This window comes from Echinops telfairi, unplaced genomic scaffold (genome assembly GCF_000313985.2).
Source record: "Echinops telfairi isolate 266 unplaced genomic scaffold, ASM31398v2 ScPeMD7_22;HRSCAF=79, whole genome shotgun sequence".
NCBI classification, from domain to species: Eukaryota; Metazoa; Chordata; class Mammalia; order Afrosoricida; family Tenrecidae; genus Echinops; species Echinops telfairi.
In genome coordinates, this window is record NW_022103919.1 from 3,515,819 (window position 1) to 3,541,651 (window position 25,833).

Consider the following 25,833-nt stretch of genomic DNA (forward strand, 5'->3'; position numbering starts at 1 on the left):
ACTGCTTGGGGTGTAGGCTCTGCTCCTGCATACAAGTTACTTGGCTTAGTTTCTGGTTCTTTGCCCATTTGGTAGATGGGCTTGAGTGGAATGCATGGGCCCCGTCACTGTAAATGAAAATGCAGCACTTGCATCCAAAGTATTGAGTAATATTCAAGAGCTTTCCTCCCTTATGGATGTGAGTGAGTATACTTCTCAGACTTCCTCCAGTTCAGCCTCTAGAAGACAGAAGTGATTGGAATTTATATTCAGTTATTTGATAGAAATAAATGTAAAACTCTAGCCCATAATGATTGACTGAGCCAGTATTTTGTGGGACCTTGCTGGTCAAAGGGTAATGGTAAGAGAAAGAAAGCTCACCTTGCCTCTCTGCCTAGGAATCAAGCTCCGCGAAGCCAATCAGCAGCAGCAGTTTAACCGCAACGTGGAGGACATTGAGCTGTGGCTGTATGAAGTGGAAGGACACTTGGCCTCCGATGACTATGGCAAAGACCTCACCAATGTCCAGAACCTCCAGAAAAAGCATGCCCTGCTAGAGGCCGACGTGGCTGCTCACCAGGTAGAGTGTGAAAGGAGGAGGGCTTTTGTTAGGGAAATTAACGCAGACACAATAAAAGGGAAGGGTGGCAAGCATTTCAAGACCAAACTAGCTTTAGGAAAGATGTCATGTACTGAGTTTTGTAGATAACCCTATGTGCTCAATATGCTTTTCAAATGAAGTGAAACTGTCTTCCCTCAGAGCTTTCTAAGTGCCTGAGGGGACATGGCGTTGACAAAAAGCCTCTGTTCAAGGGGTGGGAAGAGGATCCAGGTCCTAGGCATACCTAGAGCATTGCCAAAAAGGGCATCTTAGTAGGGCTCAAAGGATAGTTGCCCAACACGAGTCCAAGGTTTCAAAGCCTGTTCCCTCTCATTTCCAGGATCGAATTGATGGCATCACCATTCAGGCCCGCCAGTTCCAAGATGCTGGCCATTTTGATGCTGAGAACATTAAGAAGAAGCAGGAAGCCCTGGTCGCACGCTACGAGGCGCTCAAGGAGCCCATGATCGCCCGAAAGCAGAAGCTGGCGGATTCTCTGCGTTTGCAACAGCTCTTCCGTGACGTCGAGGACGAGGAGACGTGGATTCGCGAGAAAGAGCCCATTGCTGCATCCACCAACAGGGGTCCGTCTGCCCCCGCCGTCAGATAAGACGCGAGTGGAGAAAGGGCTATTATAACCTTGATAGTGTAAAGGCTACACGTTTCAGAATGAGCATATTGAAGTAGTCACAGTGGTAACTGAGAGTGACAAGGGTTGTACTGACTTCTTTGTTCACGACTTGACTTTTCAGGCAAGGATTTGATTGGAGTCCAAAATCTCCTAAAGAAACACCAGGCCCTGCAAGCAGAAATTGCTGGACATGAGCCTCGCATCAAAGCAGTTACACAGAAGGGGAATGCCATGGTGGAGGAAGGTGAGTGAGTGTGTGTGTGTTTTTGTAAATTAGGAATAATAAAAGGGGCTTTGGTTGTGCCCCTCATGTTTCCCTGTTAAGTTGATGAATGTATTAAGACTGGCCTGGAATAATACCACCCCCTTTGATCCTAACTGTGTGACCTTAGCTAGACCCCAACTCCTCTGAGCCTCAACGTTGTATCTGTAAAAAGAAGAGAACAATATCTAGGCCTGCATGAGCTCAAGTAGCTAAAGAGCCCTATACTGTGCCGGACTCGTGTAAGTCTTAGAACTGTGAGCTATGGGGTCCCAGTATTTTTATTCGCTCTTTATGCTAGAATTAGTGCCAGAGCTTTGGGTATTACTTCTTAGAGTTTGGACAGAAGTATGGGTTGGATGGGGTGGGGGTGGGGGGGGACGACAATTGTTGAAGGTTTGAGTCACTCTCATGAAAGAGCCTGGCTCACCAGAATGCAGTCCTGACGCGGTGTGCTTTCTTCCCTTTTAATGAAGTGGCGGACTTCATTGTCCTCTTTTCCCTCCTGTCTCCTTCCAGGCCATTTTGCTGCTGAAGACGTGAAGGCCAAGCTTAACGAACTGAACCAGAAGTGGGAGTCCCTGAAATCCAAAGCCTCCCAGCGGCGGCAGGACCTTGAGGACTCGCTGCAGGCCCAGCAGTACTTTGCCGATGCCAACGAAGCCGAGTCCTGGATGCGAGAGAAGGAGCCCATCGTGGGCAGCACCGACTATGGGAAGGATGAGGACTCTGCCGAGGTAACTCCTGAACTCGGAACCTTGCACTTGCCTGGGAACCTGCCCAGGGGCTTAGACAGGAACCAGTTAGGGAAGATGGGGTGTGACATCGCAGTTGTTTTGGAATCGGTTTCTTAACTTTTCATTTTGGAAGGGTAAATCTTACCAAAGTACAGGGAAGATTGTCAACCATTAGTAACATTGGCCATGCTTGTTTCATTCGTTCCCCCATCATGTGCTCTCCTACATACACAGGCTCGCGTTTCTGCTGGGCTCTGTTGAAGGTCTCCTGTTAACGCCTGTCCCTCCCTCCTCTTCTCCCCGTATTCACAAAAACCAGAATGAGCTGAATGTTGACACCAACCATACCTGATTCTCTCCAGAGAGGGAACAACACAGGAAAGTGTTGAAGATGCTAGGCTAGTGGTGGGAAGTGATAAAGCACTTATTGGGATTGCTGATGGCGGTGAACTTGGCCTCCTTGTGCAGGTGTGACGTGTGATTTTGGTTTCAGGCTCTGCTAAAGAAACATGAAGCTTTGATGTCAGATCTCAGCGCCTATGGCAGTAGCATTCAAGCTTTGCGGGAGCAAGCACAGTCCTGCCGGGTAAACCTGCCTTGGTCTCCCTCCGCATTTATGGGTTGGGGAGGGGAGGGAGACAGAAAAGTTGAGGGACTTGGGATTTGACCAGCAGATGGCACTTGTCGTAAAATGACATTCTTGGTACACAAAGGCTTATAGATTGCTTAAAAACAAGCTTCCTTGTGATACCCAGCAGCTGATTGAATAGTATTGTATAGCTAGCTTCCAGGAAGAGCACTCATGAGTGTATATTTATTACATTTGAACTTGGGATCCGGTGTCCTTAAGTGACAACATGGGCACCCTTGAGCCATGTGTGCCTTTGCTTTGGGTTTCCAGCAACAAGTGGCCCCTATGGATGACGAGACTGGGAAGGAGGTGGTCCTGGCTCTCTATGACTATCAGGAGAAGAGTCCCCGGGAGGTCACCATGAAGAAGGGGGACATCCTCACCTTGCTCAACAGCACCAACAAGGCAAGGACTGCGCGTGTGTTTCTAGCTGCGCCACCTGGGTGCGGAGTTGGGTGTCTCTTGAGTACTATACATCACCCCAAGATGAAACTGGTTTCGAATTTAAAGAGAGACTAGAATTTCCTAGTACCATCTTCACCTTCTCAGCATCTCTCGCTGTCATTGAGTCAATTCTGACTCTTAATGATTCCATAGGACAGAAGATTTCTGAGCCTCTGACTTTTCACAAAGTAGAAAGTTTCATCTTTTTCCTGCCAAACAGATGATGGTTTTGAACTGCTGTCTTTGAGGTTTGCAGCCCACTATACTAACGGGGCTCCTGTTTGACACATGGTACAGGTTTGTCCTGTACTGCAGGTGGTGGAGCCAGGAGTACATTTGTCACCTTGAATTCCTGCAGGTGCTCAAGGATAGCTTTTTTCATGATCAAACATCCCCAGATGACTGTCTGTTGGTTCTTAACCGCTAGGTCAGCCATTCTCAACCTGTGGGTCGCGACCACTTAGGGCTTGAATAACCCTTCTACAGGGGTCGCCCGGTTCATAACAGTAGCAAAACTGCAATTATGAAGTAACAACTAAAATAATTTTGTGGTCGGGGGTCACCATAACATGAGGAACTGTATTAAAGGGTCGGCGGCATAGGGAAGGTTGAGAACCACTGCTGTAGGTACTATGCTACGTCTCAGCTCAGCGGATGGTGGAAGGTAGCTGTGATATCACCCCATAGGACTTACTTGTCTTGAGTTCTGTACTGCTTCCCTTTCCAGTTTCTCTTCCTTGACACATCGGACTTGACAGTTCCTTGAAGTGAGGTACATGGTGTCCTGATGTGTAGGGGCTTTTAAAAGACCATGGGGGAAAAATTCCATTATCGTTTCCCCCCCCTATTATCTTTTCATTCCAGTTTTCCATGAACTTTGTGAAGCTCCACTGTATTAGTCTAATGACAGATACTACCTCCCAATTTTGTCAGGGTGTGGAGAAATGTGCTCAGTCATTTTTAAGAAGCACTCTATTCCCAACTCTGTTTACCCGAGTCTTGAGAAAACATGACTTATAACTTTTTGCTGGATCTAATTTCAACCTAGACCACCTCCACTGGTCTAACGTAGGTTTGTTTGAGCAGAGTTGAGCATTCAGTAACACCGTGATGACAGAAATTTAATGTTTATGCTGCCCATAGCTACTAGCCTTGTGGGGTTATTAAGCACTTGAATGGGGCCAGAGTCACTGAAGAAGTGGATTTTTTAATCTTACTTCCTTTTATCTAATTGTAAGTAGCCACATGTGGCTGGTTAATGGCTCCAGCATTGGAGAGCACCATTCTTCTCAAGTGTCAAAGCAAAGAGAAGGCTGCCCTTCATACTTGGACGGCATTGCTGCTCACGCCTGACCTCCATGCCTGGCCAAGATGCTCATCCTTCTTCAGTGCCTTGGCCAGTTCTGGGCTTCTCTTTCGTGTGAGCGTGCAGGCCGTAGACCATCCTTTTCTAAACAAGCATTTCTGACAGTGGTCACACAGTTGTCTCTGAAAAGACATGCAGACGCTGTGCGATTGCTGGGTGTGTGTCCAACACCAATAGAAAAGTTCATGTTCACTTCTCTCCCCCTGCCTCTTCGCTGTTCAGGACTGGTGGAAAGTGGAAGTGAATGACCGGCAGGGTTTCGTGCCGGCTGCATATGTGAAGAAGCTGGACCCCGCCCAGTCCGCCTCCCGGGAGAACCTCCTGGAGGAGCAAGGCAGCATCGCACTGCGGCAGGAGCAGATCGACAATCAGTAAGGGCCCATAGGGTCGGACCTCAGGTGGCAGCGCCACGCACGATGTAGGCAGAGTGTCCTCGGGCTTCTCGAGAAAGTGTTCTTCGGATGTCGCCTGCACTCCCTGCTTTCCCCAAGTCACTTTTTAACCAACAGAATACCGTAACGGACATTTTACTGTCCTTTTCCCCCCATGCTTAAGGGTTTCTTTTTCTAAACAGCCTTTTTCTAATCATTGCCATCTTAACCTTTGTCCTCTGATTGCAGCAGCTTACTGAAATTGAATATCGAGGTGTTTTGCACCTCTGTCCCTTGAAGTCTGCTTTGAAGCCTCTCCCTCTGCCCTGGCTTTCATCTGAGAGTGGAGTTTATTAAGGAGCTCAGTTCTCTTCCCTCTAGCTAAACTGCATGGAGGAGTGACCTCCTTATGGCATATCTTACTTCATCAGTGCAATCAGCAGCTCTGGATACTTGGGAAATATCCAGAAAATACATTCCACTAGACCATAGATTCTGTTGAATTTTTCTGACCCTGACAATCCCTGGAAAGATGACAGTTGCTTGAATCCTTACAAACAAACTAGTTATTGTTGAAACAAGAGCGAGAGGTTTGGGTTTGCATTTTTTTTTCGGTGGCCTAAATCAGAAATGTGAGCAAAAATGTGGGCTAAGTACATGGCTAAAGTCGTTCATTTAGCTCTCAGTAAAATTTCTAAGGGTAGTCATTTTTTATCTCCTGGCCCTGCTCTGAAATAACCAGTGTTTCTGGTACAGGAAAACCTGCTGCCTTAAGAAGGGCAGGATTTTCAGGAGCATGAAGGTGAATTAACCCTCCGATGTAATGTTGTTGCTATTTCCTTACCATGTCTTCGTTCATGACCGGGCCTGCTTCTAATGGCTTTTGAATGATTCCCTGATTTTCCCCACTGAAAGCATCCACTGTCACGGCCCTGTCGGAGCTGCCGCTTCTCACCCCCGTGGATTAATCCCACTAATTTGTGCATGCTTTTGCTGTGCCCCTCTGTGCAGGACACGCATAACTAAGGAGGCCGGCAGTGTATCTCTGCGTATGAAACAGGTGGAAGAACTGTGAGTAGGCTGAAAGCCTTGCTGAGCATCCTGTGTCCATTGCTATACCTGTCCATCCCCCCTGCTGCTTCCCTCGAAGCCAGCCGCGCATCAGAAGAGATGAGGTGGTGGGAGCGAGTGTGAGTCTGTGCAGCTGCTTTGCTCCCAGGGAAGAGGTTCTGTCTGGTGCAGCTGTGCCAGTCGACGCTGCTTGTCTCATTGGTCGCTTCCCTGTGTGTTCAGAGTGGTGTTGGAGCCCCTCCTGTTGGTTCTTTGTGGCTGACCAGCTACATCGGCTGCAAACCTGATTCTAGAATACTCCTGGGTAGGAGAGAAACTATAGAGCCCACTTTAAAGAGCTCTGATTCTTTATAGTAACTCACTGTTTTTTTTGTTTGTTTTTTCCATTTGGGAGACTTAGACTTGAAGATTATACTAGGATCTTTTTGTTTTAGCTTTTAGCTCAGTTTTACTGAGTTTGTCATTTTCATGTGTCTAAAGGTAGTTAAAGAATTTAGCTCTTTCTATGTTAGTTTCCAAGGGTTAGAATAATCTTGGATTCTTCTTAAGAAACCTCGCAGATAACACGATAGACCTGGCCTGATTTTCTGTAGGAAGTTGCCAAAATTATCACTTTATCATTTCGGAAACTTTCTACTGATCTAGCAGTACAAACAGTCTATCAGGTTTTTTAAAGCTCATTGGCCTCTCTCCCACAGCCCTTGCTTGGGGTCTGTTTGGAAAATTGCAAGAGAGGAGGGGGAAGAAATCATTGTATACATCATGCTCAGCAAATCCATGTCATCTCTCAGCTGTAGTCGCATGGCCTGTGTACTGTGCTGAGCGCTTGTTTCTCGACGTCATCTGTGGCGGTGCTCTTCCGAGTGCAGAGGCGGCCTGGGAAGGGTGTGCGTGCGGTTTCAGCCATCCCTGTGAACTCGACCGTATCTGCTCTTCCCCAAAGCTGTAGTGTGGACATTTAGGAGCTTCATCTTCATCTGCACTCGGATACTTTGTGACTAGGACATCATCCTTATAAGCGCGTACCTCGGACCCACAAGACACCCGGTGGTTTGCCTTTATGTTCCATCTGTCAGAAGCTAACAGCCTTCCTTCTTCTTGTCACCCTCTTGAATCCCATCAGATACCATTCTCTGCTGGAACTGGGTGAGAAGCGGAAAGGCATGTTGGAGAAAAGTTGCAAGAAGTTTATGTTGTTCCGAGAAGCGAACGAACTGCAGCAGTGGATCAATGAGAAGGAAGCTGCTCTGACCAGCGAGGAGGTCGGCGCGGACCTGGAGCAGGTGGAGGTGCTGCAGAAGAAGTTTGATGACTTCCAGAAGGTACGGAACATCTTGCAGCTTGGCAGGGGTGGGGCGTGGGGGATGTATTTGAGAACAGTTTTGATGTTTAACCATTGATTTCAAGAGTTAAAGATTAGTGCGTCTTTATTGAGGTCACTATCAAAGGAATTTTTAAAAGCAATTTATAAGATACTTTTTTACTGAAAATTAATTTCATGTCATTTCAGAGTATAGCTTGTGACCATCGGTTACCCTCCTCTGACTTGCTCTCGTGACTTTTGTCTAGGATCTGAAGGCCAATGAGTCCAGGCTGAAGGACATTAACAAGGTGGCTGAAGACCTGGAGTCTGAAGGCTTAATGGCAGAGGAGGTACAGGCTATACAGCAACAGGTGGGTGTTTGCCTCTTGGATGAGGCTTTGTTGCTGTAGGAAAGCAGTTGGTTCCTCTGACTTGTCACAGCTCAATAAGAAGCAAGCCCGATGTACATTTGTGGCTTAGGTACAGGCCCCTGTGGATAATCAAAATCATCTCATTGAGCTTCCATGTGCCGTTATCCCTGACCTTCATGGAGTAGGGAAAAAACAGCGCCTGCCTTCTCCTGAAGCCACTGGCCATGTAAACGTTGTTTGATGTTTATGTAGCCCTTAAGTCATAGCAAACTTCTGGGTGCCTTGTAAAAGGTATTTACGTTGACCTATTTGGTCTTTCTAATCGATTTTGAAAAGCAGTAGCCGGGGATTATTTGGGTATGGGTTTGGCTTTTTGTAGTTCTGGACCTCCCAGTTCGACTGTGAGTCGTCCTGAGAGGTATGGAATAACACTGGGCCTCCTTTCTCCTTGTAGGAGCTGTGTGGCATGATGCCCAAGGTAAGTCCCAGTTGCTGCGTTACAGGCAGTGTAAATACTGGAAGTTGCATTTCCATTTGTTATTCTCCAAAAAGATCTTTTTTATTCCTTCAGTGTTCTACAATTTTCACACCTATCACTTAGGTTTGTTTGTACCCTCTTTGAAAGGGTCCTTCTTATGAGTATGATGTAAAGAAACACTGTTTTGTTCTTAAATTTTCTCAATCGCACCAATTTTTACTGTGAGAGAAAATAAGAATTTATCTCTCATTTCCCTTCACCAGCCTTGCAACTTGATACCACCATAAACTGTAAAATTAAATCAATTATGGGGGTAGGGGGTGGGGAATGCTGATCTGATTAGTTTAACTGTACTCTCCCCCCTGGGGAGGTAATGGGGGCATTAAAATGAAAGGTTTGGGCCATTGCTTTGTTTTGTGTTTCTTCCTGCTTCTTCGTGTATTTAAAAATCTGATCTCTATTAAAGTCTTAATATATAATATAATAATAAATACTTAATATATACACACTCACAAGCAAAGCAAAGTTCCCTGTTGAGAGTGGCTAAACATCTCCTTTTCTAAATTAGGATGAGACTGATTCCAAGACAGCCTCCCCATGGAAGGTAAGAGTTCTTGCATGAATTATTCTTTCCAAAGGTTTTGCAGGAACGCAAACATGTTTTATGTTTTTTTTCTGAGTATTTCTGCTTGTTTGGGCATATTCTTATCCTGGTTTTATGAGGGGGCTTCCAAAAGTGTGGAAAAATTCTATTTATCTTTTCATCGTTTTCCTCTAAATGCTTAAAGCCCACCCCCTGATGTATTTTTAAAACCTGATGTCTATTGCAGTATGGAACCTATATATATATACACACACAAGCAAAGTGGTCCCACCTGACTGTGACGCACTGGTTCAGGGGAGCAACGAGAGAGGGAACGACCAAAGGGACAGTACCCCAAACACCAGAGTGGGCAAACCGCCCATGACCACCAGGGCAAGGTGTTGTGTTTTCTAAGTGAAATAGTTATGGTTAGGATTACGATTTTTTTTTTTTTTTTACTTACCCATGTATTTCATGTGAGTTATTGGCAAATTGGGGAGATTATTACTATACCAAAAGTATATTTTCCTGACGTACACAGAAAGGCTAAACACAAAAGAAACTCACACCACAGATACCAGGTCCCCTAAACCGATACCCTTCACACCTGTGTCACTTGTCTCGGGGACCTCGGCTGGTAAAGATCGGGGGGTTGGCTTCCTTCATCCACCTGGACTCGTTCAATAGGAACGTCTCCAAATCGGGGCAGGGGATCATTTTTTCTTCGATTCACTTTTCTCCCTTCTCAGTCTTTGTTCCTTTTATACGACAGAAGCTGCTCGTGGGTTTAAAGGAGAGGGGGGGCAACAACCTTATCTATCTCATCTAACAGCAGAGTTCATTTGCTAGCATAAGGTTTTTGTTTCAACAATTTTACAGCCGACAGTTCCCATGTCGTACATTTCCATAGTTCAGTCACATTCATAAGAGTTGTGCAGCCCTCGCCACAGTCAGCTCCAGGACACTTCCTTGTACTCGTTGTTAGCACCCCATTTCCTGCCAGCCTCCCTCGTCATGTCCCTTTGAATCTATTACTCCAGCGACTGTCTCTCTAGACTTACCTGAGGTGGAGGCTTCCTATACAGAAAATCCTACAGAATAAGGACAGAATCCATAGAAACAGCAGCCCAACAGCAGGGCCTCGGCGAAACCAAGAAAAGCCTCCATCAAAAACAAAGCCGAAAATAGTAAAAAGTGGAGCAATTCCACCTTGGGTCAGAAGGGAGGTCAGCAACAAGGTGTCCCATTTTGATCTAAGAACCATGGCAGTCACCACCCTGCGATGGACTCTGGTAACAGGACCTTTCCCATCTCTGCTCCATCGTCTGGGGATTCATCAGAGACTGACTTCATGTGGGGGTCCTGCGGGCTTTCACTGTCATCCGTAGCCTTCTGCAAACCAGGTGTGTTCAGAATGTAAAGTTAACACCATTCCCTCCTTTGGATTTGGATGTTGTTATTTACAATTCTTGGATGACACAGGCTGGTCTGCTGCTTCTGTGTGGACGTAGCTGAAGCCTCCCTTAGATGCGAACATGAGTTTTTTCAGATGTACTTCATAGATCCTTGGATAGCTTTCCAGACGTTCTCCAAAAGATTAGAAACAGCACATCTCTACTCTCATCCACTCAGACTGAACTTGTCACCTGCGGTGGTCATAGAAACCTCTGAAGAACTTTCCTGCATCCCAGCTTAGAGTCGCCTGTCTGGATATATAGAGAAGGATTCTGGGTGGGCTCTAAGATCTTAAGGTATATTTGGTTTTTAGGTGAGATAGCAGTGTTGAGAAAAAAAGTTGATTCATTGGTTTTTCTTTTCATCTGGTAAAACTGTTGCCTTTGTTCAAGAAGACACTGAGAATGAACAGCGGCCCAATGACCGTTAGCTCTCAGATGCTGCCGGCATTGAGTGTTTTTACCAGAGTCGCCTTCCTGTTGTCTGGACAAGAAAATGGCTCATCATTTGTCTTTGAACTTCTGTTCCTGCCATTCTAGCAGTTAGTGGGGGCTTTCACACGTCGCTGCATCAAATCCATCCGTGACTTGGGTCTAATTGTGCACTTGGGAGTATTTTTTTCACGACTTGCTTTTTTTTCCTCCATGACTTTCTTTTGGTCGTTTTTTTGTTTTCAATTAATGCTTCTTTTTTTTTTTTTAACATTTTATCAGGGGCTCATACAACTGTTATCCCAATCCATACACACATCAATTGTGTAAAGCGCATTTGTACATCGTTTCTCAAAACATTTTCTCTCCATTTAAACCCCCGACATTAGGTCCTCATTTTTCCCCTCCCTCCCCGCTCCCCCCTCCCGCATGAGCCCTTGATAGTTTATAAATGGGTATTTTGTCATATCTTGCCAATTAATGCTTCTGCTCAGAATTTTGACAACATCCCTTTAAGATCATTTTGGTTGGCGAATTAGGGACCTAAATTAAGAGACATCTTCGCTGTCTCTTAATTGGCAGACACTTAATTCGATTTGTTCTCTGCTCTCCTTCCTATTTAGTCGGCTCGCCTGATGGTTCACACTGTGGCCACCTTTAATTCTATCAAGGTAAGAAACGGTCCGTCCTCGTCCCTCCCCGGCCTGCCTCCAGGCTGCTTCTCAGCTTGTGGCGGGGCTCCTGTCCCACTCGCTGGCACTGGCGAGGCTTCCAGGACCAGGCGGGCCCAGCGCATAGCACTCGTCATGGCAGCAGATGGCTCGGTTGGCTGCCTTAAAGGTCAGCGGTGCGCCAGCTTTAAGATATAAGTACTGCCCGTGAAGGTATTGGCACCATCTAAGCTTGAAGGGAAGGTCTGAGGTTTGGAGTCCTCTGATTGGAGGTCTGTTTGGGGGGTTTTGGTCATTAACATTTCCCATTTTGAAAACAGTTAACTCTGAATGGTTAACTTTTGGTTTCCAACAGGACTGCATCGGTCGGGGCACAGTCTCGGGAAAGCAGTGACAGGCCTTCCTGCCTGCTCACAGGCGCCTCCACTCTTCTTAGCCCCCGGGCCAGCATTCTCGGGCCTGCAGGGGCTGAGTGATGGAGCCAGCTGTGCTTATCAGTGATGGCTTATGAAGCAGTTGCTACATGCAGATGCCAGGCTAGGGTAGGAAGAGAAGCTAAATCCTGTCACTGCTGTTAGAGGCGGTTCCTGACAGGTGTTTGTGGCTGTCTAGGCCACTGAGGTCAGCCAGCTCTGGGTCTGCCTTTTGGGGAAAGTTGTACACTAATTTCCTCAAGTAGGAAGGTGAGACCCAGGAAGTCCTGGGTCTCCTAACGTTTCCTTTCAAGTTAAGCCTCAGTCCTTTGGTCCCTTCTCTAAAGCCCTCTAGTGCATGAGTGTGTCATCCCACAGGAGCTGAATGAGCGTTGGCGGTCCCTGCAGCAGCTGGCCGAGGAGCGGAGCCAGCTCTTGGGCAGTGCCCATGAAGTGCAGCGGTTCCACAGGTAAGGAGGCCAGCCCAGCCAAAGAGGGGGAAAACAGTGGACTGACCAGCTAGTCTGCAGAGGAGCACTGGTGCCACCCTGGGTTAACATTGGCCTGCTAACTGCAAGCTTAGTGGTTCAAGCCTACCACCTGCTCCTCAGGAGAAAGGTGAGGCTTTCGGCTCTAAGAGATTTCCAGCCTCATGTAGGGTCTCTGAGTCAGAATTGACTCATCGCAGTGTATTTGTGTGTGTGTGTGTGTGTGTTGGTTTTGTCTTTTGGTTACTTAGTCTTCAAACTAGGACTTTGAACCTCTTTGTTCCAGTTCAACCCGTTTCTGCTAGTGCCTTTCCACCCCAGATACAGAATCGGGATCTTCATTTGAACACCATCCCTACGTGATTCGTAGACACACACACGTAACTTGGAGAGCTTGTTAAAATGTAGTTGCTGATTCAACGAGAAGACCACTTTTCAGCAGAAGGTTGTATCAGAATAAACTAGGTTACAGCCCGGCTTCACACTTGGAAGCTGAGAGCTCCCAGAAAAGTAGCTGGATCTCGTAATACTGTGTGCTCCAGCACTGAGGGTGTACCTGACACCAGGGGGTGTTTGACAAATACTGGTAGGACTTCAAACCTGGTTTTGGTTCACCTATGGCTGATAAAGCAAAACCAGAGTAGACCCAAATCTGGTAAAATTAGACTTCACTAGAATTACAACCAGAGTGGGGAAAAATACAGGCTGACAAACTGAAAGTCTCCCTCCCAAGGAAACGAGCCATGTGTGTTTTGCATAGCAACCAAATATTTTGGCCATCTGAGGGTGACCGCCACTGGCACCCTTTGCACGAGTTATCACTCTCCAAGGCCTGACAGCAATCCAGCGGCATGCATCAAGCTCCTGAGAGGACATAGTACACCTCTTCCAGTCTCCCAGGCTCCCATCCAGCTCTACCCATGCTTCACAAATTCAGATCCGTTCCACTTGCACTGAACTGGCCATGACTGACCCGGTTCATGTTGACTCAAAGCCCTGCTCTCTTGCTCTCCAGCAACTGACAGATAGCCAAGTGCCAGCTAAATCAACCACAGTCTCGCATTCATCCTATGACCAAGGCGCACACACGTGGTGCTTGTTAACCTGAACATGTGTCTGCCTTGTCTGTAGAGATGCTGACGAAACCAAAGAATGGATCGAAGAGAAGAATCAGGCTCTAAACACAGACAATTATGGCCACGATCTGGCCAGTGTCCAAGCCCTGCAGCGCAAGCACGAGGGCTTTGAGAGAGACCTCGCTGCTCTCGGCGACAAGGTGAGAGGATGCCAAGTCGCCTGCTGACTTTCTTATTCCAGGCCTGCCTGCCTTCAGACTGGCATGCCTGACTCCTGTGTTTCCACCCCTACTTCCTGTAGGTCAATTCCCTTGGAGAGACCGCAGAGCGCCTGATCCAGTCCCACCCCGAGTCGGGGGAGGACCTACAGGGAAAGTGCACCGAGTTAAACCAGGCCTGGAACAGCCTAGGGAAGCGGGCGGACCAGCGCAAGGCCAAGCTGGGTGACTCCCACGACCTGCAGCGCTTCCTTAGTGACTGCCGGTAAGCCCCCGAGGTTCACTCTGGGTTCTGGGGTGCAGAACCTTCTTTCTAGTGGTTTTTATTGGGACTGCAATACACACTCAGTGTGAAATACTTAAAAAATCAGCAGTAAGTCTTCCATCTCATACCCCTGCAAGTATGTACACAGACCCCATGTCCCCTCGCCAAGCTGTATTTTTCTTTTTGCCCTTCAGCTTACTTATCACTTGATCAACACAGATATGCCTGTCTTTTCTGCCAACTGTTTTTATTTAGAAAAATATTAAGACTCACAGAAAAGTTGAAAGAATTACACAGTGAATGCTCATGCCCCTCACCCATCGACATCAGTACCCTTTTGTGATTCTTGCTTGACCTCTGTATGTACATGTGCTTGTTTCTCCAAACCATGTGAAAGTAACCCTCAAATACTTCAGCTTCAATCTGTTTCTATTGTACTTTCACGTATCCGTAATATATCCCAGACATACGTCGACATTCTTCTAAATAATTACATTTCTTTTGTCATACCCAAGAAATCTAATAATATTTTCATCTACATTTCATTTTTCCCATTTGTTCACATACGCCATGGCTTATCTGTTTATCCAGGATCCAGCCAAAGATCACTCAGGGACCTTTGCTCGTTGTGCTGCTCCCTTAAACTAGAACAGTCCGCGTGTACACACACACACACTTTTTAAATCATTTCACTGGGGACTTGAACAACTCTTAACATTGTGTCAAGCACATTTGTACATTTGTTGCCATCATCATTTTTAAAACATTTTCTTTCTAATCGAGCCCTTGGTATCACCTCATTTTTTCACCCGCCCTCCTTCCCTCCTTCACCCTTTTAAATTTATAAATTGTTTTTTTTTTTCCATGTCTTGCACTGACCGATGTCTTCCTTCACCCACTTTTCTGTTGTCCGTCCCCCAGGGAGGGGGTTACATGTAGATAACTATGATCGGTTCTCACACACACACACTTTTGGCTTTCGTGAAGTGGTCCTCTTTTTGTCTGAATTTTACTGTAAATATATACAAGACTAAATGTGTGCCATTTACCAAATTTTTTATGTACAATTTAACAACATGGATTATTATAATACTCATCATGAGGTTGTTAACTTTGAAGCCCCTCTTCTGTCTTTGTGTCCTGTGTGTGTAAGAAGCCAGAGTGAAGGTGTGCACAGGCTGATTAGACTTTGGGCGTAATTCTTACAGTCTTTGCTTGTAGCTGTTGCCGCTGTTAGAGCCTGTTATCTCGTAGGTGAAAGTATTTTTAGTAGTAAAGCAATTCATTTTTACCCTCTGAGTTCGTTTTTTTTTTTTTTTTAATACCCTAAAGCAAGGGGCTTTTCTAGATAGATTAACCCAGAATGTTGTCGTGGTCTCTCTTCCTGGGGTGAAGGCCTGCTTAGCTGACAGTGTTAACGACCATTCCTCTGCGGGTCTGGTTTCCAGGGACCTCATGTCTTGGATCAACGGAATACGGGGGTTAGTGTCCTCAGACGAGCTGGCCAAGGATGTCACTGGAGCTGAAGCTCTGCTGGAGCGACACCAGGTGAGTAGACCTGGGCTAAGGACGCACACCCTGCTCCTCACCCTTCCTTATGAGATGGGCAACCCCTGCCAGTTATTTAATTCCTTCTCTCCTCTTGGCAGGAACACCGGACAGAAATTGATGCCAGAGCTGGCACTTTCCAGGCATTTGAGCAGTTTGGGCAGCAGCTGTTGGCTCATGGGCATTACGCCAGCCCAGAGATCAAGGAGAAACTAGATATTCTAGATCAAGAGCGTGCCGATCTGGAGAAGGCCTGGGTTCAGCGCAGGATGATGCTGGACCAGTGCCTTGAACTGCAGGTACCTGTGCTCAGGACAGTGGCTGCCCCCTTGCCCCAGGGTGTCTCTCACCAGCTGCTCCTTGCCCAAGGCTGCTGCTGCTCCTCACCAGCCTTCCTCCTCCTCTAGCTGTTTCATCGGGACTGTGAGCAAGCTGAGAACTGGATGGCTGCCCGGGAGGCCTTCCTGAACACCGAAGACAAAGGGGACTCACTGGACAGTGTGGAGGCGCTGATCAAAAAGCATGAAGACTTTGACAAAGCGATTAATGTCCAGGTGAGGGCTGTGGGCCTTGGAGTCCAAGTCTGATATTTTTCCAGACAGCCTCTCTGGTGCCCTCTCCTTGAGATGGACTCGCAGCTTCCTCGCGTTAAAGTGCTTGACAGGAAGGAAGAGATGGGCGTGAACAGCACACTGTTCGCGTGTGCATTCTGTAGATGCACAGAGACAGCGCAGGCTGTGAAAGGAGAAAAGCCGGAGTGGCTAAGCAAAGAAAACAGGAGCAGAAATGGAAAGGTAGAAGACCATTGTGTTTAAACTCTGCCCACCTTTTCTGAGTAAGCGGGGGTTTTTGTGTGACATCCACTGGTGGTCTAGCCTTTGCCCCACCCCTGTGTGACCTGGAATCTTCTTGAGTTAAACTCTACTCTAGTCATGATTGAAATCAAGCTTTCTTCTGGCTTTTTGCACTCTTGCTTCTAAAGTGTCAGTGTATTCTGATCCTGTCACCCACTAGTTCGCCGTCACCCAAAATAACCACTCTTCTCAGGACCTGCAGTCTGAGCAGCTCTGCTCTGCCCCACCTTGACCTTGGCCTTTGTTTCCTGACAGGAAGAGAAGATTGCCGCTCTGCAGTCCTTTGCTGACCAGCTCATTTCCGCTGGTCACTATGCTAAAGGGGACATTTCCAGTCGCCGTAACGAGGTTTTGGACAGGTGGGTGTGCTGTGGGGCCTGCGGCACCTCAGACATCTCCAAGAGGGCACGTGCCCTCGGGCGGCAGCTCTGCTCCCATCACCTCCTTCCGGAGGGATTGCCACGCTCACCTCTCCACGGGGTAAGGAGTGCCCACCTTTGATCTAGTGGCTGCTCTTTCTCAGGTGGCGACGTCTAAAAGCCCAAATGATTGAGAAAAGGTCGAAACTGGGAGAGTCTCAGACCCTCCAGCAGTTCAGCCGGGATGTGGATGAGATCGAGTCTTGGATCAGTGAGAAGTTGCAGACAGCAAGTGACGAGTCCTACAAGGACCCCACCAACATCCAGGTGAGCTGAGCCCATTGGCACCTGGTCTCTGAAGGAGCCCTGTGGGAGTGAGGCGATCCTGTAAATGGAAACAGCAGTGAAGGGTTGTACTTGTACCACCCCCCCATCCCCCCACCCCCAAGCTTAAGAAACCTGTGAAAAGTCCCAAGAAATGGTCAGAACCACTTGAGCGCGGCCGTTTTCTCATTCGTATTCCGGACTGAAAGCGCTTGCGCTGTAAGAGTCCCTGTTAGTTACCACCCCCAAGTGCTGCGCTTCCCAGCAGCAGAACGCCAGCCAGGTGGGTTTCTAGTTGCTAGCTGAGGATGCATATTCTGTGTACTGAACTCTTACTCTTTTCAATCTGTTTTTGTAGCTTTCGAAGCTGCTGGTAAGTTGTTGATTTCTAACTAAGAGTTTTGTTAATGAGCTTCAGTATCTGTGTTCTTCCGGGCAGGTGATTGCTGTTGTGACCACCTGCAGTCTGCTAGTGTCCTTTCATCCACCCTTCCCATTTCTAGTCATCCACCACCCTCCATGTGCGTGTCCATGTGGGATGTGGCTGTCTCTGTTTTAATTAGCCTGCAACCCTTGGCTCCCCTCCCCCAACTTTTCACTGAGGGAAGTCCAATGTTTGATTTCGGGGCAGTAGTTGACTGCTTTCTTTCAGAGTGCTTGCTTTAGAAAAATGCAGTAACCAACTTGTTCTAATAGGCTTTGGCCCATTCTTGCCATGGGATTCTGTGCCCCAGGCAAGGAGGCAGCCAGGGTGGGCGTGCTTGAGTGCACACCTGGTGTAGCACCCACAGGTGCTGATCACCAGAGAGCAGCAGCTAGGGAGCTCTGGAGTGACAGGTGATCGCCTTTGGAATGTGGGAGTCAGGAAGATGAGCTAAAAGGGAATCTCGCTCCGACAGTGGCATGGGGCTTTCCAGTCAGCACGTAACTCAGACATTGCTCAACTGGGTGAGAGAGAGGAAGTGAAGGAGAGCGGATGGGATTTGAATTGGAAAAGTGATCAGGAGAGAAGAACTGGACATTTTGAGACCCTTGCTGTTCGTGTGTTGGGAGCTATCAAGGACGCTTCATATCAGTGTCCAACTCAGCCAGCCTGAGGGCTCTGCTCTTGGACAATTGCTGCCTCTGAAATGAAACGTTTGGTGCGGCATCCTTACCCACCTGCCCTGCTCTTAGCTTCCCCAGTAACACTCCTGAGACCCTGTGCTTCTTCCTGGAACTGTGCCTCCTCGCAGGTGTCTCTTGTCGGTCGTGCAGTCACACGTTCTCTTTGCTTGTGCCTCTCAGAAACCTTTTTGAGGCCCCCGGTATCCAGACCCGTCAACCTCCTAGCCCTCTCGTTTCCTAGCAAAGATGAATCCAGCTTCTGCCCTGCTGAGATCAGAGGCCCAGCAAAGGCCCAGCTGGTAGCGGCTGTGGCTGTGTCCTCTCTCACGTTGCCTGGCCGTGGGTGCTGCGAGACGTCCCTACATGTGCACCTTACGAGGGCTGTCATAAGAGAAAGGGCCTTGGTGGCGCAGTCATTAAAGCACTCCGCTGCTAACCACAAGGTCCAGCAGTTTGAGTCCTCAAGCTGCTCTTGAGAGAGCCATGAGCATCTGCTTCTATGAAAGTAGCTCATCTGGGAGACCCTGTGGAGCGTCTGCTCTGTCCTCTAGGTCACTGTGAGGCAGAACTGACTCAACGGCAGTGGAATTGGCTTTAATTTGGTTTATAATCTTGTTAGGAAGTCAACCGTTTATTCTATAGCAAAAATATTAGTGTATAATATTAGGACATCTAAAAAGCTAGTCTAACTGATTTAAGAGCCAATTTTCAGTTCACTTCTTAACTGGTACGTTTTTTTTCTCTCTCCGGCCCGTAGTCTCTGTACTCCCTCCCCAATGGACCGACTCCTAAATTATTTCCCACAAATTCAGTGATTGATTGACTTCTGTGGAAAGGTTTTTGACTCTCGTCCCCAGTTCTCTCAGTTTTCCCCACTCCCTTCTGAGAATGTCCTCCCTCCTTATAAACGTAGCCTAGTGGGGCCTGGTCTTTGAGAGGCTGTTGTTGACATTTCAGAGCAAGCACCAGAAGCACCAAGCCTTTGAGGCAGAGCTGCATGCTAATGCCGATCGGATCCGCGGGGTCATCGACATGGGCAACTCCCTCATCGAACGTGGGGCCTGTGCTGGCAGCGAAGAAGCCGTCAAGGTAGGCCTGCCAGCACCTCTTCTCCCATCCTCTCCTGCCGACTGCCAACGGGATGACAGTCTTGAAACGGTCCGCTGAGAAGAGTCTGGGCTGTTCCAGACAGGAAGTTCCGTGAGGGAGGCTCCTCGGTGTTTCCCACCCCTGCTGGTTATTGTCCAGTGCTGATGAGTCGGCCTGCCACAGAGCTGACCACGGCCCCGCCCTTCGCCATGCGCACAGTGGTCAGCGTTGATCCACCTTCCTGAGGGCCTTCCCCTCTTCCACTCACCCTCGACTCCACGAAGCACCCTGTCCTTCTCTGGCAATGCGTCTCCCTGACACTGGAGCCATAGGACATGACCCGGAGTCAGGCCACCCTCCTCCTCTCCTTGATTCTGTCCGCTCGAGGGGCTTGTTCATCGATTCCATCTTCTCTGATGGCCCCTTCTCTTCCCCAGGCCCGGCTGGCTGCCTTGGCTGACCAGTGGCAATTCCTGGTGCAGAAGTCAGCTGAAAAGAGCCAGAAGTTGAAAGAAGCCAACAAGCAGCAGAACTTCAACACGGGCATCAAGGACTTTGACTTCTGGCTCTCCGAGGTAATGCTAAGTGGTCTCCTGGGGAGGGGGGTTAGTCTCTCAGGGCTGTGAGTGAGCTCAGAACTCACAAGGCAGGTTCACCAGACATCCCTCTTCTTGATCAAGGATGAGTGTGTCGCAGGGGTTTCTGCGCACAGGGCTGATGTTGCAGGCAGAGAGCTCGTTGCGGCGGCACGTGGAGCAGCGCCGCGGGGTTGCAGCCAGGAGCTGTTTGTGAGGCTCTGGGTGGCCTGTGCTCAGACTGGACGCCCAACGGCAGAGCACAAGCAGTGCAGCCTCCACGAAGCACGCGTCCATTTTCAGAGATCACTGCTCACGTTGACTTTCAGTGTTCCTTTCCAGTCTCGCTCGCCCTCTTTCTTTTTAATGTATGTGTTTATATAGGTACAGTTTTGTATTGCATTGAGCTCAAAATGTAATTTTCCTTTACTGGTTAGTTTGTATTAGAAGTGTTATACCAAGTCACTAAAAATTCCTCCTAAATATTTAACCATTCCAAACTGTTGGACATTGGCATCTCCCCGGCTTTTTGTGGATACTCATTCATCCATACGTATTAGACTTTGTCCATTCCACGGATTCTCTCCCAGGGGGTTGGATTGCTGCGTGTGTTGTCCCTGGATCGCCATGAAGGCTCACTGTCCTTTGCCTTTATCTGTAGCACGTAGTGTGCATTATTCCGTTGGCCGTGGGTGTAGGTGCCTGGCCGTGCAGGTGCGGGATGGCACAAACTGAGGAGGCATCCCAAGCTTGGGATGAAGTGTCTGAGCAAGGGCCTGGAATGAAAACGAGGGCACTTAAGTTTTCTTGCACACTAAGTGTGCACCGAGTAGTAAACCCCCCCCACCCCCACCCCCGGTGTTTCCACTGCTAGGTGGAGGCCCTTCTAGCATCTGAAGATTACGGCAAAGACTTGGCATCTGTGAACAATCTGCTAAAGAAACATCAACTTCTGGAGGCGGACATCTCAGCCCATGAGGTAAGCAGAGGGAGGCAGGCCAGGCCACAGGGACACAGCACTCTTGACTCCTACCCGACACGGGGCAGCTGAGAAGGAAAGTAATGTGCACCACGTAAAGCCATGGTTCTGTCATCCCTTAAAAGTCATCGAGGACCCCAAATGAGATTTTGTGGGGGTGGGTGGGGCTTATCTACCCCTACTTAGCACATTGGAGAGTGAAAGCTCAGAAGGACTCAGATTTCATACTGCATGATCCCATCTCGCAGTGTGACCAGAGCTGAGTGGTTGCCAGAGTTAGGGATAGGTGTGGGTGTGACCCCGCCCAGGTAGCGAAAGGGAACATTCCTTTCTATAATTGGATTTTGGAGGTGGTTAACGCACATCGACAAATAGAAGACTGCACAGAACCACACCTAGGTACACCAATGAGCGCCTGCACAGTGGGGTGAGATGGGAGTGTGGACTAGGGCTTGTACCCATATCCGTTTCTTGGGGTGGATGCTGTACTGCAGCGATCGAAGATGTTAGGTTGGGAAAAGGGTCCACAGAAACGGTACTCTTTGTAACTTCCCGTTCATCTTACTGTTTCAAACGGAACAAAGAGGAAAACTGGGAAATTTAAATATCCTAATTTGTTTAAAAGAATAAGCCAACGATAAGTTAGCAAAAATTACATCTTTTTTTGTTTGTTTGTTTCTTCACCCACCCGGGATATTCTTTTTCTTTTAGGGGGTGGTGTTTTTTTTTTGTTTTGTTTTTTTAACATTTTATTAGGGGCTCATACAACTGTTATCCCAATCCATACACACATCAATTGTGTAAAGCGCATTTGTACATCGTTTCTCAAAACATTTTCTCTCCATTTAAACCCCCGACATTAGGTCCTCATTTTTCCCCTCCCTCCCCGCTCCCCCCTCCCGCATGAGCCCTTGATAGTTTATAAATGGGTATTTTGTCATATCTAAAAATTACATCTTAATGAGCAATAATTACATATTTTAAATAGTGAGAAAAGTTATATTGGTCACATTTTTTTTAAAATAAAGAGCAGATTCTCACAGTTGCTTCTGAATTTGATCTATTGTAATAGATTATATTTAATTAATGTAATGTTCTCACACAGGCAGGTAGTTAAAAAAGGTAAAACTAAAAAATCTACCACTATCATGTCAGTTTCGCCTCATAGCAACCGCTCTATAGATTTTCTGAGGCTGTACCTCCTTGCGTGGGTAACCCCCTTCATGGCCATCCCTCAGAAAGCAGCAGCTGCTGAGTGTGAACTGCCAGCCTTGAGGTTAACTGTCCAACACTTACCCGCAGAGCCACGGAATATTTTAATTTAGGTAATTGCAGACGCTCTTCTTTGATACTATACAATCTCAGTAAGCAGTCGCTGTCATATAGACTCTGAAACCATTTTAATGCACTCCTCAGAACCATCCGCCAGGTCAGGCCAGAGGAGCTGCAGCTGCTGTGTGACCCAGTTTAGAAGGAAGGCGGGAAGGAGGACAGGGGAAGGGAGGAGAGTGAGGAGGAAGTGGGAGAGTGCTGCGTAACCCAGGGGTGTGCAAAGTGACCCTAAACTGTCGAATGGAAACTCGTGCTCGTCAACATTCACTCAGACCGTACGCGTTTGGAAAGAAAGCCTTCACAATCTGTGGGCCTGTTGTCACTCCAGCCTGTTCGACCTCTTGGGTGCCATCTGCTGGGGGAGGAATATGTGTGGGAAGCCAGATTAGTGACCTGCCCTTGGTGCCCCAGGATCGCCTGAAGGACCTGAACAGCCAGGCAGACAGCCTGATGACCAGCAGTGCCTTCGACACCTCCCAAGTGAAGGACAAGCGGGACAGCATCAACAGTCGCTTCCAGAAGATCAAGAGCATGGCGGCTTCCCGGCGAGCCAAGCTCAATGAGTCCCATCGCCTGCACCAGTTCTTCCGGGACATGGACGATGAGGAGTCCTGGATCAAGTATGTACTCTCACTCGTCCAGGTCTGGGTCACCTGGTCATGAAGTGTGCCAGAGGGGAGGCCAGCTCAGAAACCGTCCTGGGGCTCCCTACTTAGCCACCCCGACTGTGGGGCACCACCAAGGCTTCTCCCAGGCTTCGGGGGTACAGGGAGGTTGATTAGCAGTGGACAATGTTTACATTCAACCCGTCTAGATTCTGCCCTGAGGCCACTGGAAATTAGTTCGTTTGTGTCTGCAAAGCTCAGGCTGCTCGGCCAAAGGAGATCCGAGCGTCTCGGGGAGAGTTGTGGGGTTTGGTTTGGCTTCTTAAATCCTCCACCCCGACCACACCCCACAACTCCCCCTCAAGATGTCCAACTGATGTACCATACAAACCAACCGTTTTTAAAGATTAAAATCCTCTCTCTTAGATCCTCATTTCCATCAACATACATAGGTCCCAAAGACCAGGTCAGTTTGCAAAAATGAAGGGTGACTACCTCATTACACAACTGCTTAACCACTGAGATCTTGGCCCAGCCCAGTTCACATGTGACCCTACTCTCCTTGCTGCTCAGGGCTCATGACTAGCAAACATACGGCGGGGCAGGGTGCTTCTCATGTTCTGCTTGTGAGTGCACCCTGCGGGATGGCAGGTGTGTGTGGAGATGTTTCTATAGGGAGATGTAGGCGGGGGCTTCAGAAAGTCGGTGAGAAAGTTATCCCACTACCTTCCCATTGCCTTTCCCATGGAACCTGGAAGCCTCTCATGATTCATGAGAAGCAGGTCTCCCATAGGCAGCGTCTGGGCCCTGCAGTGCTCGGCAAGCCAAGGATCTTTCTGGAGCGATTGGTAGATAAAAGATGAGGACCTATAAAATTTGCATTTCTTTCTATCAAACTTACGAAATTAAAAATGGGGAGGTGCAGAGGCTGACTCTGGGCTCGTGTTGTCCAGGGAGAAGAAGCTGCTGGTGAGTTCTGAGGACTATGGCCGCGACCTAACAGGTGTTCAGAACCTGAGGAAGAAGCACAAGCGCCTGGAAGCAGAACTGGCTGCTCATGAGCCGGCGATCCAGGTGAGGAGGGTCTCCTGCTGGGTGAACAGAGTACTCTTTTCTTCTTTAGCTCACCGAGGTCACTTCTGTGTTCTAAACCGGGAAAGAGTTGGAATCTAACACCCCGGCCCTTTCCTGGCCGCCCTGAACCTAGAAGCAATCGGGTGACAGAGGAACTGCGTGCGCTCACCTAACCTTTCCTGCCCGTCAGGGTGTCCTGGACACGGGGGAGAAGCTGTCCGATGACAACACGATTGGGAAGGAGGAGATCCAGCAGCGTCTGGCGCAGTTTGTGGAGCACTGGAAGGAGCTGAAGCAGCTGGCAACCGCCCGGTGAGTCGTCGGCACCTTGCACTCGTCACCACCCAGAGTCCCCTGCTCGCACCTGGGCCATTTTCTTGGGCTTGCAAGCACCACGTCGGCTGGCTCCCGAGCCGCCTGCAGTAGGTGGACACTGAGCTGGTGCCGTGGCATACCTGGAGACCCAGTGTATACTGCCAGAGCTTCACATCTGAGGGCACCGTCTCACGTGTGACACACAGAAGGCGGGACATCCCTCTCGGTGAATATTTATAAAGCGTGTGTTGAATGGTCAGAGCTGGAATGGGCCATGGCTCATGCCGTTCTCCTGTGTCACCAGGGGTCAGCGGCTGGAAGAGTCCTTGGAGTATCAGCAGTTTGTGGCCAATGTGGAAGAGGAAGAAGCCTGGATCAATGAGAAGATGACTCTGGTGGCCAGCGAAGACTATGGAGACACGCTTGCTGCGATCCAGGTCAGAGGGAAACTAGGTGGTGCCATCTGCTGCCCTGTTAGCCCTGCCTGCTTTTCCCACTAGCTTGTAAAGCGGCCTGGCTCTCAGCGTGGAGAATGTGCAGCACAGCAGCCAGGCCTCCCCGCTTGATCCAATCCCTCGAGATCCTGAGCTCAGGAGATGGCCCTGTAGCAAAAGTGCCTTGACTCTGCCCATGAGCTCAGAGTCTGCACCCTCCAGTCAGCCCTCCATGTGGACCTCTGGAGGAGGTCAGGAACCAACGCTGCCCAACGTCAGTTCCCCAAACCTAGCTGGAGACCCGCCTTGACGCTTCCTCTCCATTTCTGCTGCTATTGGCACTTGGGGTACTCAGGCAGCCAAGTTCAGGTGGGGCCTGTGGCTTAGCTGAAACAGTAGAGATGGATTCACATGCAGGCCTGGTCTTGGCTCGCGGCTGGGACACCTCCTTTCTCCCGTGTCCTGGCGTGCCTTCAGAGAGGCAGAGGCACATGTGGCGCACCGCCACGTTATGTACTGTTGGACCAAACAAGTTCCAAGGCAGCGCAGAGTCATGGGGTGGAGAGACCCCTCTTGATGGGCAAGGCTGGAAAACGCCCAGCCAGGTCTTCTGTTTGCCAGACCACATGTTCCAGCTTCTGCCACAGGTGTGGAGGCAGAGTGTACATTCCCAAGAATTCCCACACCCCACAGTGGGCATCATCATCCACTCATTGAGGAGGAGGATTTGGGCAGAATCAGATGAAGTCAATGATTTTCCATCGTACACAGCATAGAGCTCTCTAGAAACACGCGAAAGCAGTCTCATCTCAGACGGGCTAATTGTGCTGAGGGAGGAGGAGAAACAGGAGCTCTGCGTGTGGTTGTGGGGTGGGGAGATTGTCTGCCGCTTGCTCTGTTCATCCTGGGGTCTTCTCGAGGGAAAGAGGGTGTGAGTGTTCTTCGCTGCAGAAAGGCCATCCCCACTCCCCACCAGTTATTCTGTCTCTCCTGCTTTTCTTACTTTTAATCACTCACTTGTTCCTCTGCCTGTCGTGTGTGTGGCAAGAGCCCTGGGGGCAGTGGTTCCAGCCCTGCACTTCAGTTGCAGCCCCCCAGCCTCTCCTTGGAGAGAGGGGCAGCCTGCGGGTGTCAGAATCTCAGCCCTCACTCTCTGGTCAGTGCCTACACAGAGTGACTCTGTAGGACTGGGTCCAACGGGCCCTGTGAGTTTCCCGTAACTCTTTATGGGAGCGGAAATCTGTCTTTCTCCCACAGAGTGGCTGGTGGTTTCAAACTACTGACCCTGGGTCATAGCAGCCCAAGGTGTAGCCACTGGGCCAGCAGGGCTGTGTGGCAGCCCTACCTTTCCCAGGAGGGTGGCTGCTAGTGGGCGTAGGGTTTGGTCTCATTG

At 48.8% G+C, this 25,833-nt stretch overlaps 1 protein-coding gene across 1 annotated transcript in view; it reads left to right on the forward strand.

Moving 5' to 3' along the window:
* SPTAN1 (spectrin alpha, non-erythrocytic 1) overlaps positions 1 to 25,833 on the forward strand; it is a 62,052-nt gene that overhangs the window by 27,655 nt on the left and 8,564 nt on the right. The window contains exons 16-44 of the mRNA XM_045288619.1: positions 378 to 559; positions 921 to 1,164; positions 1,333 to 1,455; positions 1,993 to 2,210; positions 2,704 to 2,796; positions 3,112 to 3,246; positions 4,874 to 5,022; positions 6,034 to 6,093; positions 7,217 to 7,415; positions 7,663 to 7,767; positions 8,222 to 8,245; positions 8,814 to 8,849; positions 11,338 to 11,385; positions 12,177 to 12,268; positions 13,418 to 13,562; positions 13,664 to 13,845; positions 15,294 to 15,393; positions 15,495 to 15,692; positions 15,801 to 15,947; positions 16,503 to 16,606; positions 16,771 to 16,933; positions 17,289 to 17,303; positions 18,995 to 19,126; positions 19,564 to 19,701; positions 20,576 to 20,680; positions 22,424 to 22,632; positions 23,571 to 23,691; positions 23,882 to 24,003; positions 24,311 to 24,443. Of these exons, the coding sequence (XP_045144554.1) occupies positions 378 to 559; positions 921 to 1,164; positions 1,333 to 1,455; positions 1,993 to 2,210; positions 2,704 to 2,796; positions 3,112 to 3,246; positions 4,874 to 5,022; positions 6,034 to 6,093; positions 7,217 to 7,415; positions 7,663 to 7,767; positions 8,222 to 8,245; positions 8,814 to 8,849; positions 11,338 to 11,385; positions 12,177 to 12,268; positions 13,418 to 13,562; positions 13,664 to 13,845; positions 15,294 to 15,393; positions 15,495 to 15,692; positions 15,801 to 15,947; positions 16,503 to 16,606; positions 16,771 to 16,933; positions 17,289 to 17,303; positions 18,995 to 19,126; positions 19,564 to 19,701; positions 20,576 to 20,680; positions 22,424 to 22,632; positions 23,571 to 23,691; positions 23,882 to 24,003; positions 24,311 to 24,443 (3,722 nt within the window). The remainder of the gene's footprint in view (positions 1 to 377; positions 560 to 920; positions 1,165 to 1,332; positions 1,456 to 1,992; positions 2,211 to 2,703; positions 2,797 to 3,111; positions 3,247 to 4,873; positions 5,023 to 6,033; positions 6,094 to 7,216; positions 7,416 to 7,662; positions 7,768 to 8,221; positions 8,246 to 8,813; positions 8,850 to 11,337; positions 11,386 to 12,176; positions 12,269 to 13,417; positions 13,563 to 13,663; positions 13,846 to 15,293; positions 15,394 to 15,494; positions 15,693 to 15,800; positions 15,948 to 16,502; positions 16,607 to 16,770; positions 16,934 to 17,288; positions 17,304 to 18,994; positions 19,127 to 19,563; positions 19,702 to 20,575; positions 20,681 to 22,423; positions 22,633 to 23,570; positions 23,692 to 23,881; positions 24,004 to 24,310; positions 24,444 to 25,833) is intronic.